Raw genomic sequence first — 14,283 nt, 5'->3', positions numbered from 1 at the left:
ACAGCTGGCTTGTAAATATGAGAAATAATCAGGAATATTAAGTTCATTGACTGGTTGTTAATGTTCAATAACTTATCACGTAGCTGTGAATTTTCTTGCTTAAAGCAGAACGATTTAATTTGTCAACTGTACATCCGTTTGGTGTCCAGTTTAATGTTCAGTTTAATTTTCATGCTGTTGACCCATATCACTCTCAAGGCGTCTCCATGACCAGAATTTCACACCCAAGCACCTTCTTGTGGGCAGTGCTGGGTATTGGCTGAGTATTGTTAAGGAAATGAGAACAGGTGGGATAAAAGTAGGGGAAAAGGTCACCTCCTGCTGTGTGGAAACACACTGAAAGGAAACAAACAAAAAAGACATTCGAAGTATCTAGAAACATCATTCACTTTGAGATTGCCGTTGTTGTCTGAAATGAAATTGCTTTATGATTGCCGACTATCAGTCACATCCTTCTGGCACTTTTGGAGGTTTATTTATTTCTTTTTTTTTTGCTATTTCATTGCACAGACTTTGAATTTATTTTTCTGATGATCAGCCTTTTTTATGCTATATTTAAATTTGAAGTAGCTGATTTTGTTTTAAGTTAAGTTAGGAGAAGCAAACAGTTGTCTGTTTATGCCTGTTTTTGGCCTTTTTTGCCAATTCCTGAAGAAAGAAATCTAATTCTTTAAGTGGTAAATACTCCACTATGATCAAAAGGTTTAGTTCCCTTGAGGTGATTCCTTTAAGGGCTGTGATGACTTCTTTATCTAAATAAATATTGATTGAAGCTGGATTGAGTAATGGTGTTCTGATGCACTGCATTTATTTATGTCTCCTAGATAATTGTTGAATATCTAATTTGTCCATGTTGCTTTCTCCTCTTCCAAAAACACTCACTACGACTCTGAAAAGGGCCCTGATGACCCTAAATGTCAGTGTTTACAGACTTGCCACCAGGTCTGGGGATTTCCTGCTAAAGCAAATGCCTGCTGTGTTGAACTCATCATAAAAAATAATAAAAATTATTTACTTCTTTTCTTAATATTCCATTAGATGGCTATTATTCTCTCCTGCTTGCACATCTTAGCTCCAGAAAGCTAGTTTTAGGTGAGGATGGTGATGAGGGTCTGGATGTGGAGAAAAGAAGCATTGCTTTTATACAAATGTAATGGGAAATATCTATACAAAAACTGCACTTGGACCACATTTATTATACTCCTGAGTTTGAGTTGTACTTTAGCTTAATGTGCATCTCTGGTAATGTCATGAACTCTTGACAGGATTTCCATGACATTTTGTGAAGACATTCATGATCTCCATAGGGTGAGTTTTACAAACTGTATTACTCCATTGCTATAAAGCTGCTGGTAAAATACACAACTCCTTCAATCGTAGTGTCTACTATTTTTGGAACTCTTCCCCAAATTTCATACACAAAATTGGTTTTTACATACATTACCAGCCATTGACTTTATAGGGCATCCTTTGTACAATATTATTTAAAGGTAACTATGCAGTTAAATCCAGGAGGGTTTCTAGGATCTTAGAATTTAGTCAAATTAGGATTTTTTGGCAGCTCATGACTGACGGAGCTCTGTAGCTACAAAATGTGCACTGACAAAAGCTTGTTCCCTTGGTGTTCTCCTTTGGAGAGGTTGTTTATGTGTGCAATAGCCTTACAGTACTTGTTATGCAAAGAGCCTGTTATTGATTCAGAATGCATCCATACAGCCATGCTGATCATTTATTGATTAAGCCGGCATATCCTCTCTAAGCTGTTAGTGGCTTTTTGTGACAAAATGCACTTTAATCTATGCAGCAGAATAGCCAGTATTACTGCTGTTTTGCCTGTCTTGTGTAGTTCAGAGCAGCTCTTACATAATGCCATTTTGATATCCAGGGATTAGGCTGAGGTCCTCTACACAGACTGGCCGGCTGCTTCCATCATGTCACCCCCAGGGAAATGACAACTGCTTTCATGGCCAAAAAAATAAATAAATAAATAAAACAAACAACAACAACAACAACAGAACAAATAGGAAAAAGAAAAAAGTAGTGTTCCACGATGTTATGTTCAATTTCCAGTTTATTGTCATCCTGTAGTCATACTGGTTACTCAATCATGAATCCTGCCTGATGATGGTGATGTTTTAATGGTGCTGGACCAAACTAGAGAAGGAGAGACCGACAGGATAAGTGATGAGCCAAGATAAATGAGTGTGTTGTTGAACATGCAGGACGTGAGCAGGTGCTGTGGCCTTGTGCTGGGAGCGTGGCAGCCTGTACAGGTAGCAGGTAACTGCTGCCAAGCAGAGCTTCTGAGGAGGTGGAGTGCTGTTGCGTAAACACAGGACCTTACTGTGTACTCTGTAAACCCACGAGCTCCTGCCCTCTTGAGAAAAGCAAGCAATTACTTTGAGGTTGTGAGCTCAGACACACAGAGCGTGATGCCACGTCGAGCAAACCCCTGCAGATAGATGCTTACAGTAGCTGTAGCTTGTAACATATGGAGGGAAAACCCACATCCACACAGAAAAGTCATAATTGCACACACATACAGACATTCAGCGGCACACAGACATCATGCAGCAGGTTTCACTTTTGTCTCATGGCTGTTTTTGCTTGAACAGTGAGAATAAAGTAAACAGAGCTGAGCACTGTGAGCCATCTGCCTAATGTCAGTGTGGCCCATATCTGTCCAGCCCCCACCTAACCTCTCCTTCACTCACTCTCATTTGTACTCTTCCTACTCTTGTCATCCTCACATTGTCCTTTTTCTTTCTCACCCCACTGCTGCTCATACCACTTATCTCCTTCCTTCCCTCAACAACTGTCAGTCTTCAGTTATATCTGTGTTGTCCATTATGCTGCTTTTACTCCACCCTTTGTTTACCTTCTTTTTAAATTTCTCCACTACCCATCTGTTTCCCTTTTCATTTCCCATCGGCTTTTTAAATTATGCTTTTATTTGTATTAAAGTTTTCCTTAAACATATTTCTTTTTTTTTGTAGAAAACAACAATTAGGACAATAGGAAATTCCTCTTTTGCTGTGTCTCTTTGATCACCTTTGTTCTTTGGCAGACAAAATGATCACAGAGATATATTATTACATCAAAAAGAGCAGAGCAACACAGAAAATATTCAAAGATAACCACAGACTTTTCTTTTTCTAAATTTAGCTCAACAACTCAAAACATAACATTTAGATTGCTTTGATTTACACTAGTATAAATTTAGTGAAATTTCAAAAAGAGGGACTTTAGGATCACAGATGAATTTCTGAAACGGTGCAATTGATCTTAAAAGTTGACGTTATTTGTATTGTGTTGAATGAGCTGCTATTTAAAGCCTAGGAAAAGAAAACAAAACTTTTCCTTCAGTGTTGGTGCTGAGTCTGGCCTAACTAACTAATCTCTGCTTCATCCTATATTTTGTGAGATATAACATTTTATTAATCAAGTTAAACTTATTAGAAGCTCCTTACTGTTATCGTGCTTACAACACAAACATGCCTTATAGTTTTACAGTCAATATGGTAAAAAAATTCTAGATAATTATGCCCCAGAAAATATTCTTATAGCAGTTAAGTCATAAATGTGTCTTTGAATAAAATATGAGGGCACAAGAAACAAAAAGTCTTGTCAGAGGTAAGACAAATCGTTTTTAAAGAGGGAAGAAGCTGAAAACTGAATCTTGACGTTTTCTTGTTTGAAAAATGAAGTCCAACAACAACAGTTCATTTTAAGTTAAATGTCTTTATAAAGAAAACTTTTTTACTTTTAGAAATTGATTTTGCACATCTTTATCTTTATAAATTTTAAATTAAAGATAGCAGACAATTATAATTAGCATTTCTTTTATGTGTTGTCAAGCAAATGCAACAGGAATGATGTTTTTAGTGTGTTTAAGTAGATGTAACAGGGACAGGTCAAACACCATATTGCTCTTTACATTTCTGTAGTACAGTGGTCTTATGTGTCAAAAGTATTAAGATGCTTTGTCTTTTTACAAGGCTAATCTACGCAACACTGTGTAGTCATTTTACATTTATGCATTTCCATTTTTATCCAGTAGATGTCAGTGGGATCCATCCTGGTTCCACACCCACATAATGAACAAGCATTGTTGAGAAATTCTGAAGGAAGAAAAGATTCAGAGGTTCGCTCATTCAAAAGCTGCAGGGTGGAACAGCTTAAAAGTTAAAGTTGACAGGCCGAACCTGTTTTCCTTTTTCCTGTTGGTGTTTAAAACAGGATGCATCATCTCTGGCCTTCCTTCTCATGCATGCTCAGTCTTTTTTAGTGTTCACATGTGGCCTCTGCAGTGAGAAGCGTCACGTACAGCCTGTAAACAAGCGCACATCTTTTGAAGGAAGTGGGGCTGTATCGGGTTAACAGCAATTCCCACTACGCTAATGGGAATTTATTTTTTCTTTTGCACGCTGGAGGTTATCCTATCACACTAAACAGCAGACACATCTCAACGGATTGCAGCACACATGCTTTAAAAATGACTGGGAGGTTAGTGGACTGTAAGGGGCAAAGGGGGGTAACAGATCCCACAGAAGAGCCCATTTCCTGTTGGAGGAAATGTGTGTGAGCCATTTCAGAGATTAGGAAAGCATAAACACTTCATACTTGAGAGGTTCAAGTAAATGATTTTGTTCATATTATATAAATTCAATTAAATACAAACACTACATTGTCTATAATAAGAATTAATCTATGTAGAAATTTGCCCAAAATTATTTGGTGCATTTATGTTCATCTTGTGTTTATTTAGATTTCAAATTGTGTACAATGAAAAGAAGTAGTTTTAGTACCAAACATGAGAAAATACATGCACCTCAACTTTAATAATCTTAGCTTTTTAAAGACAGAGTTCTAAATAATGCATTTTTATTTGGGTTTTTGTATAAATATATACTAGTGACATTGTTTTGAATTTATTTAGAGATTATGTTTATACTTACATTGCTCGATACACACAGTCCAGGTTTGATTGACATGTAGAGTTTCAAACTATTTTCATATATCTAAAAATAAACAATGCATCCGAGCACTATAGAGGTATTGTATATAATATCAGTGAGTGGAGAAGTTTTTCCTGGATGTAACTCCTCATAATCTTCAAATTAGAGCACACACATTTACTAGCCATTGACTTTATACAGTATCCTTTAAAGGTAATCATGTGGATGATGACAAGTGTTTTTCTTTTTCTTTCAGTTTTTTGAGAAGAGAAAAATTAATGACATAAAGTAAATAATGTGCAGACAAGAAAACAAAACTGTAAATGTTATAGGTCAACTTCTGAAATAAGGATAAGCTGGACGACCTATGGTAAGCAACCTTGCAATAAGAAGATTCCTCTGCATGATAACAAAAGGTTGTGTGGTCAGCATTAGTGCATGAGACTGAGCCTAGAAGCTGTAGTTTGATACCAAATGGCAATAGCATTCAACCCTCCTTTTCTGATCTTTAAAACTTTGTATAAACATTATTTTGTATCCACAAAACCATCTTGAGTTGTATATTCTGCAGAAGTATTTTGATCATAAACATATTTAATTTTGCAGTTTAAGAGGGTCTCAAACTACAATCACCTCTGATATAGTTTGTGCAAATGGCACCAGGCATGAGACCCTAACATGCCTCTATCAGAGTAGGTTAAATGTCACAATGATCAGATTTCTAACGCGACACTTTAATTGGTTAACTTCTTTAAATAGTTACTTTAGACTGCATGCAGGATTAGTGTGATAACATTTCTTTAAATCAGACTTGGCTCTCATAGGACGCGAGTGTTGACCTCTCATGCAAACTGAAGGCTGTTTGGAAACTAGCTGTCTTTTTTTTTTGTTCTGTGAAGCTTCAGAACAAAATCATTACGTTTCATGACTTTTACCATTAGCAACTTGTAGCTTTATTATGTCTTTGGTCTATCAGAGGAAATAGGATCTGTTAAACATGTATTAAAAGAAGCAAACATTGAATTAAATTCACTCCATCAGTATGTTTTAAACTTTAAATAGAGTGAAATACAGGTTCTGTTACCAGTTAATGTAGTGATGAGGACGTGAGCTGTACATATAAAGGTCATGGCCACTCGGCTCATTTCAAAGATGAAATGCTCTATATTTACAATGTAGATTCTTGAAGCAAGTTTGTCCCAATCACATTTGTAGTCAAGCTTTCCTTTCCTCTATCTAATTTCCTGACAACACTGTTCTCCCTCCTCTGTGTCCATAGGTGAGTGCTAATGTACTGATCTTCCTGTGCACTAACATCATTGGCATCTGTACCCACTACCCCGCTGAAGTTTCCCAGAGACAAGCCTTTCAGGAGACCAGAGGTTACATCCAGGCCAGGCTTCATCTGCAAAGGGAGAATCAGCAGCAGGTAGGATGGCACAGCCGCTTGTAAAAGGACACAATCTTTCCCGACAAATGCTTTTAGGGAAAAGTTGTGTCTTGTACAATGTTCAAATAACCATGACATTACTTTTATATTATTTACATGCAAGATATTTACTCAGATAGAAAGCTATTGCTACTTTTTCTTTCACATACTGCTCAACCTCTGTCTGAGTAAACATAACAACAACAGTGTGCATGTGCGAACATGTGCTGCTGCAGTCTGCTCTCTGCTACTGATAGCAAACAGAAATATTGGACTTTCACTGCAATACTGTCAGCTGTTCATTCAGGATGTTTCTAGATTTTTATCTGTGAGCAAAAGCCAGTAAAGGAGCCGGAAAGGTCCCTGAATCTTTCAAGAGCGTTGCTAAATGAGGTGTAGTAAAGTAAGACGTTCACTGCTGTACATTACAGGGATATCAGGCTGGCAAGTATTACGTCTTCTCACACAAACATACACCAAAAAAACCCCAAAGCAAAACAAAACAAAGAAATAAATCCATTTAAAAGAAAGACGTTAAATCCTACAAATGAACAGTAGAATATTCTGGTACAGCCTGGGATTAAATTATTTATTTTTATTTAATTTTATTGTCAGGGTTAAAGCCGTAGTAAGGTGGACACTGAGATCAAAAAGCTAGGAGGTTTTCACAGCTTAAACAGGACAGTTTACTCTTTTTTTTTTTTTTACTTTCCTTGCCGTGTTTCTTAGCATACATAGCACACACCTGCAGTTCAGCCTTTTCTTCTGTAACTCAACTAGATCTCCCAGCAACATACAGTATTTGCATAATCCCTGCTTAGTGGCTAGTTTGGCACACCTTAAACAAAGAATGAGCAGCTGTGCTGCTTTGCCATTTGTGGCCTTTTGGCAGGTGAGTCTTAAAGAGACAGATGTTCAAACTGGTTGTTTCAAAATGAGGCAGATAAGAGGTACTGCAGCAGTGCACAAAATAAAAAAGTAATTATTTGAACATTAAAGCATGTAAATTTATTCAAGCAGATCTGCAATGTAATCACAACTAGAAAATTGCTGCTCTTGCAGAACATCACATGTGAATGCGTTAATGCTGAATGATTGAACTAAAATGAACAAAAGCTGAAGATGGCGCTGAAGGTGCAGAAAATAGCAGAATTTGTCATTGCTGAAAACTAAGCAGAGGTTTTAATATTTTAAAGGATACTAGACATTTTCAAAGTGTGATTCATATGATCAGCAGACTCCTATTGAATTAATTTCCTGTTTGGATGTGAGCCTGTGACCTACAGTCCACTGTTGCTACCTTAAGGTCACTTGTATGCATGAGTAGAAACAGAGATTTTAACCAGTGGGGAGGTAATGCATTCCACTATTTCCACAATGGTGCAAGTGGCAGAATTGTTCTGCTGAATGAGACTAAATGGCTGATTGCTGAAGACTATTCAGAAGTACTGATGGTTACTGCTTGCATTTATGCCTGCCATGCTTGTCTGATGTTTTAAACTAAAATGTTATTTAATTTTCCAACTACAAACACTTTGTTGTATTTTTGCAGCTTTTATCCATTTTCAGTGTGCAGTAAGCAGATTTGGGTAGGAGAAGTGGATTTTTTTTGTCAGTGATGAAGTAATGCATTCCAGTATTTCCACAATGGTGCAAGTTTCACCATTGTGCAACAATTTGAATGGTTGAACTGGTATAGTCTGAAGCAGCTAAAGATGGTTTAAAATAGTTTGCAGAAATAATCATAAAGCTGAAATCAGTAGAAGAAGTATTGTGCTTTAATGTGCCAAAATGGTTGAATGTTGAATAAATTATTGTAGGAAAATGCAAATTTTGCTAAATTTATCTTTTATTAGAAATAAATACAATATGTCTTTTTGCCTTTATTTATATTTATTTTTGTTTGAGAGTTTTTGCTGGATTTGAACTTGTTGACCCCCTGTGGAAGTTTTAGGGCTTGCTACCAGTGATTTTACTAGTAAACCTAGATTTAAAAACATGCAATACAGGAATAAAAGAAATATTTGAACTCAAAGTCTGGAGTTTTGCTCTAACATCAATATTAACAACAACCAATATGGCCTGTTAAAATTGCAGCCAACAGTTCAGCCTGTGGGCTGCAAAAAATGCTCCATCGTGGGATCTCGAGTGATTCCTGTAATCATGACACACGTAACCCTAAAGTCACACAGTTCCCACCCGATTCCTCACCAGAGCTGTTAACCTGCTTGCACAGTGATTTCCGGTTGCTTGTGATAAAAAATAACAGAAGGGAGATTCTCCTCATGTCTCCTCTTCTTCACCAGTCTCTGTTAGCCCATGGGTTATTCCTCATCCTGTGACTCCTCTGCTTGTCTTCAAATTTCTCTCTGCTGTTTTTCTAGTTGCAGTCCAGCATCAAGAATTGTGCAAAAATGGCAAAAAAAAAAAACAAACAAAAATTTCCAGCATGTCCTCTGAAGCAGAATTAATGGCTTAGGCAGGTAACTTCAATGTAAACTCAGTGGCACGTTAAGTCACTTTTAACTGGGATGTGTTGCTATGGCAACTAATTATTTTTTTACAGAATAATGTTATTACTTTAAAATCCTCTTGTTTTGACATACTGTGTATGTATTTTAAGGATGTGGTAATGACTTTGGCCAGGTTATTATTTCACATTGTATGCAGATGCCCAAACTGCTCCTTTTTTAAAAGGAGGTACATGTATTAAGCCCAAATGTGACTGAAGAATCTTTTATTTATTTTTTATTTTTATCAGTAAAATCCAAAAGGCAGTGGTCTCTTTTAATATATGTATACAGGTGTGTTTGAAGTCAACAAAATAGCTAAAAGAAACTAGCTCCACTTTGTATGGACTCCCGGCTCTTAGAAGAATATTTTTCTTCATGAAAACATCATTTTTATAATATAACATAAATTATCATTTATTACAGTAAAACCATGACTTTAACATGCCCAAGACTCTCAAAAGAACCTTTTTCTTGCCACAATGTGGAAATCCACAAATGCATTTTTTTTTTCTTTCACAAAAAAGGCAGCTGAACTTTGTTTACTTGCATTGTTATGTTACCTCAGTCTTCTAAACCAAATTCCAAAAAACGTTGGGCCGCTGTGTAAAATGTAAATCAAAACAGAATGCAAAAATGTGAAAATCTCATGAACCCAGATTTTATTCTCAATGGAACATAAACAACATAAAAAGGCTAATATTAACTAATTTTGAATTTGATGGTTTTGACCTTTGACCCTTGCGTAGCATTTCCTCCTTATTCCCTGAATCTTTGATGATATCATACTATGTAGATGTTCAGATCTTTAACCTGTTAATGCCTTAATTGATTGATAATTATATAAATACAAAAACAAAAAATTACTATCAGCTAGTCCCACAAACTGTTTAAAACCCACAACATGCCAACCAACACTTTTTATTTAAGACAGGTCTGTAAATTTTATGAATAAGTACTCCTGTTAATTTTCCAACAAGTTAAGAAGTTACTCATTCACTTAAAGCAGTTGGAAATGTATTTTGTAACAAGTCTTACCCAAATTAAAGGAAACTTTACATTTTGGGCCAAACTATAGTGTTGCTATTTGTTGTTCTTTAGATCATATTAAAAGAGCAGCAGAGCAACAAAGCAAAAAAGAAACAATCAGATTTCTCAGTGGAATCATAAAAAAAACTGTCTAAAACTAAACTTTAATTTTAGCTTCAGGCTACATGACAAATATTTAACGAGTCCTCTAAAGAAATAAGGACCCTGCTAAGTATTTTCAGAAACTGAAATCACCACCTGAGTTGGGAACATTCACACATACGGATATGAGATGTTACTGCATGTCGAAAGGCAAAACCTTTAGTTTTCTTTTTTTTTATGTGTGTGTGTTTTCCAGGAACGTCTGTTGCTTTCAGTGTTGCCAAGGCATGTTGCTATGGAGATGAAGGCTGACATCAGTGCTAAGAAGGAAGACATGATGTTTCATAAGATCTATATCCAGAAACACGACAATGTCAGGTGAGCTGGCTGGGACACTTTGCCTCACTGATTTATTTCAGATTTTACTCATACGTTGAGATTTCAGCCCCAAATCTTTTTAGTTTTCTGTTATAGCTGTAATGCAAAATCCATCTAATGTAAGATTTTCTTACAGTACACTGAAGATTTACACAGTGAATAATGAGCCATGTTGTTGGATAAAAATATTATTAAGAAACAGTTGTTCTTTCAAAACCAAAAACAAAAAAGACTAAGCAAAAACACTTGTTGGCACATAAATACATGAGCACACACACATGCGAGGCCACTCACAGAGTCAGAAGAGGGTAGAGTGGTTTGGCAGAGTGGAGGCTAATTAACACTAGTAAGGGAATACTTAATCACCCACAGCCAAGATAAGATAATCCCCAAAGATGGAGAGTTTCAGCACACATTCAATTACAGCACTGAGCAAACACTGAACACACAATTCTTCATATATACACACACATGTGCACGCATATTTATACTCCCACAGAAGTCCTTGAGAGGACATTAAGGCCAAACTTCATGACCTTTGAAGGTCAGCTGTCCTGATAGTGACCAATCGTAGTTTCACTAGCAAGAACCACACCTCATGTGGGTTTACTGTCCAAATGAACTGTACACATAAAGTTACAGATAATCTGGGGTATCTTGTGTTTCAAGGCTGGGAGGAAGAGACTCAGTATGGGATTTCAGGATGTTTCAGGGGGTCTCAAGATGACCCAAGCCAAACTAAGATTCCCCTAGACCAGGCATGTCAAACTGGTCCAGCAAAGGGCCGTGTGGCTGCAGGTTTTTGTTCCAACCAAGCAGCAGCACACCAGATTTGACTGATTCAATCAACTGATCTCAGTCTTCAGACAGCTGATTGGTCAAACTGTGTGCTCTTGGCTGGCTGGAACAAAAACCTGCAGCCACACGGCCCTTTGCTGGACCAGTTTGACATGCCTGCCCTAGACGGTGACTGGAAAACAATAAATGATATAAAAAAAGAAGAGAAATGATCAAGACAGGGTCAGAGATGAGGGAGGAATGGGATGATGTAAGGATGGATGAGAGAGAGAGAGAGAGAGAGAGATGATGTTTGAATGGATAAATGAATGAGGGAGAGGGAGGGAGGATTGATGAAAGAGGGGGAGGATGGATGGGTGGATGGATGGATGGATGGATGGATGGATGGATGGATGGATGGATGGATGGGGAGGAAAGAAGGGATAAATGGATAAGGGAGGAAAGGATGAATGATAGGGGAAGGAAAATAGATAAATAATAAGGGAGATAAGAAAGGATGAATGGATGAAGGAGGAATATAGGGATGGATCAGTGTATAGATATATGGATGGATAGATGAGAGGAAGGTTGGAAGGATGAATGGGTCAGGGATGAGGATGGATGGATAAGGGAGAAAAGAAAGGATGGATGGAAAAATCTATGGATGGATGAGGGAGCAGATATAGACATACATAGATAAGGGCTGAGAATAAATGGATGAGGGTGGATGACTGAGGGAAGGTGGGGTTGTGAGAATGAGTTTTAATGTTTAAAAAGACTCACTAAGTAATTAAAGGTGTGGTGGAGGCTTGGCCTTGCACCTGACTTTAAGTTAACATGTTAACTTCATATGTAGTCACCTAGCTAACATAAAACCTTTTAACCTGGTTGTATTTTTCATAGCTGAGTATTAAGAATGTTTAAATTGTGCTTTCCTCTGTTTCCCGCACTGCAGTATTCTGTTTGCAGACATCGAGGGTTTTACCAGCCTCGCGTCTCAGTGCACAGCCCAGGAACTGGTCATGACACTCAATGAACTCTTCGCCCGTTTTGACAAGCTGGCATCGGTAAGGATACAGGAATACTTAAAGGTTTTGTGGAACACTTTTTAGAGGCCAAGTGATGGTCTTTATGCTAAACTAAAACCTCATCCAACAGATATAAAACTGATGCTGATTGTGATCTGATGTTGTGGTATTTGAGATTTTTTTTTTTTTTTTTTTTGCTCTTTTATCCGATGGACACTTCTGTTTCTGGTTTCTCAGGAGAACCATTGTCTCCGTATCAAAATTCTGGGTGATTGTTACTATTGTGTGTCCGGGCTGCCTGAACCCCGAGCTGACCACGCCCATTGTTGTGTAGAGATGGGCGTTGATATGATCGAGGCCATCTCGTAAGTAGAAAAAGATATTTTGAAATTTTGCTTTCAAGTTCAAGTTTATTTATATAGCACATTCTCTGCAACAGCAGTTGCCCAAAGTGCTGAACAATAGAACAAAAAACACTCCACAGTTGAAAATAAAACACTACACAATAAAACAATAAAAACCAATGAAAATAAAAACAGAAATAAAAAAGATGAAATCAATAAAATAATAAAAACAACTAAACTAGAATTAAAAAATTGCATTTTGCTGTGGAGCTGATGGTCGTGTGTCTGCAGGTTGGTACGCGAGGTGACGGGGGTCAACGTTAACATGCGCGTCGGCATTCACAGCGGGCGTGTGCACTGCGGCGTGCTGGGACTTAGGAAGTGGCAGTTTGATGTGTGGTCAAATGATGTCACACTGGCCAATCACATGGAGGCAGGAGGCAAAGCAGGGTGAGAGGAAATAGCCTGTACATATATTTAGATGTATATATTTAGATTTGTTTACCTTAGAAACCATCACAGTCTGCAATAAATTTTTTCTTCATTATTCATTCATTCGTATGTTGTTCCTAGACTATATTTTGCCAACTGACTTTTTCCCTGTGTTTTTTTGGTCCCCCCCCTGCCCCCCCATCAGGCGGATCCACATCACAAAGGCCACTTTGCAGTACCTGAATGGAGATTATGAGGTGGAACCTGGTTTTGGAGGCGAGAGGAATGCATATCTGAAGGAAAACAGCATTGAGACTTTCCTGGTCCTCGGCTGCAGCCAGAAACGGGTCAGTGCATTTAAAAAAAACACAGTTTAATACAACGTAATTTAAGTTTAGAAATCTTTGCTGAATAAAATAAGAAAAGTGTAAAAAAATTTGTTGATATTAAGACATTAACAGCCCCTTAATACCCCAAAACTACACAGATGACTCCTGCTTGAGCAGAGTTAACTAAGAGTTATGAAGCCAGGCTGGTCATCACAGACAGAAAAATTTATTATATCATTAAAAACTGTTTTTATTGGTATCTAATCACTTTATTATTTTGTTTTTTATTGTCTTTTAATGAACGATTTATATCTTCTTGCTGAGGGTCCACATACATGGCAGCTGCTATATTTGTACCACCAAGAACTCTGTGTGAACTGAGAACCCTTTGCTTTAAAACTGCAGTACCAACTTTGTTTGATAGGTGCTAGAGCACCGTTTGGGATTAAGTAACGCCTTAAAAGGCACATAGAAGATGACAGCACACATGTACTTACCTGTAGTCCAGTCCAGGCCACTGCATCCACTTGCAGATGAAAACATGTTTACATCTGGAAGAATTTTGGCCACTGACGGCCACCGTTCATTCACAACTATGCTTGGCATTTGGAGTAATTTCTATGCCCTTCATTTAGCTAGATGTCAGTAATTCTTATACACAGTATCTCTAAGGAAATTAACCTCTTTAAATGTCCCCAGTGATTTACGTGTTAAAGAACAACATTAAACTTAGACCCACTTGAACGGGTTAGTACTTTGTTTGCTCAGATTAATATATAAAATCAGATCTTTGAGACAGAATTTCTGGTGAGATTTTTGTGTCCTGGCATTAAGTTATCTGCTTGGGTTGCCGTAGTAACAATGCAGGTGTCCTTAACTACACTTGTCACAGATTTTCAATAGTAGTCTCCTTTAAGTTTTACTCATGGTGAGAGTTCCTTCAAAATCCTAGTAAACAATTTACCTA

The 14,283-nt window shown here is 37.4% G+C and overlaps 1 protein-coding gene across 3 annotated transcripts in view; it reads left to right on the top strand.

The window, feature by feature from the left end:
• Positions 1 to 14,283, top strand: part of LOC121651708 (adenylate cyclase type 6-like) — a 40,150-nt gene that overhangs the window by 16,208 nt on the left and 9,659 nt on the right. For all 3 annotated transcript variants that reach the window (XM_042004089.1, XM_042004088.1, XM_042004090.1), the window contains 6 exons: positions 6,238 to 6,387; positions 10,285 to 10,406; positions 12,139 to 12,250; positions 12,449 to 12,576; positions 12,847 to 13,005; positions 13,193 to 13,334. In XM_042004089.1, the coding sequence (XP_041860023.1) occupies positions 6,238 to 6,387; positions 10,285 to 10,406; positions 12,139 to 12,250; positions 12,449 to 12,576; positions 12,847 to 13,005; positions 13,193 to 13,334 (813 nt within the window). The remainder of the gene's footprint in view (positions 1 to 6,237; positions 6,388 to 10,284; positions 10,407 to 12,138; positions 12,251 to 12,448; positions 12,577 to 12,846; positions 13,006 to 13,192; positions 13,335 to 14,283) is intronic.

This window comes from Melanotaenia boesemani, chromosome 13 (assembly GCF_017639745.1).
Source record: "Melanotaenia boesemani isolate fMelBoe1 chromosome 13, fMelBoe1.pri, whole genome shotgun sequence".
In the NCBI taxonomy this organism is placed as follows: Eukaryota; Metazoa; Chordata; class Actinopteri; order Atheriniformes; family Melanotaeniidae; genus Melanotaenia; species Melanotaenia boesemani.
The sequence above is the reverse complement of the archived record's forward strand: the minus strand, read 5'-3'. Positions and strand labels throughout refer to the sequence as shown.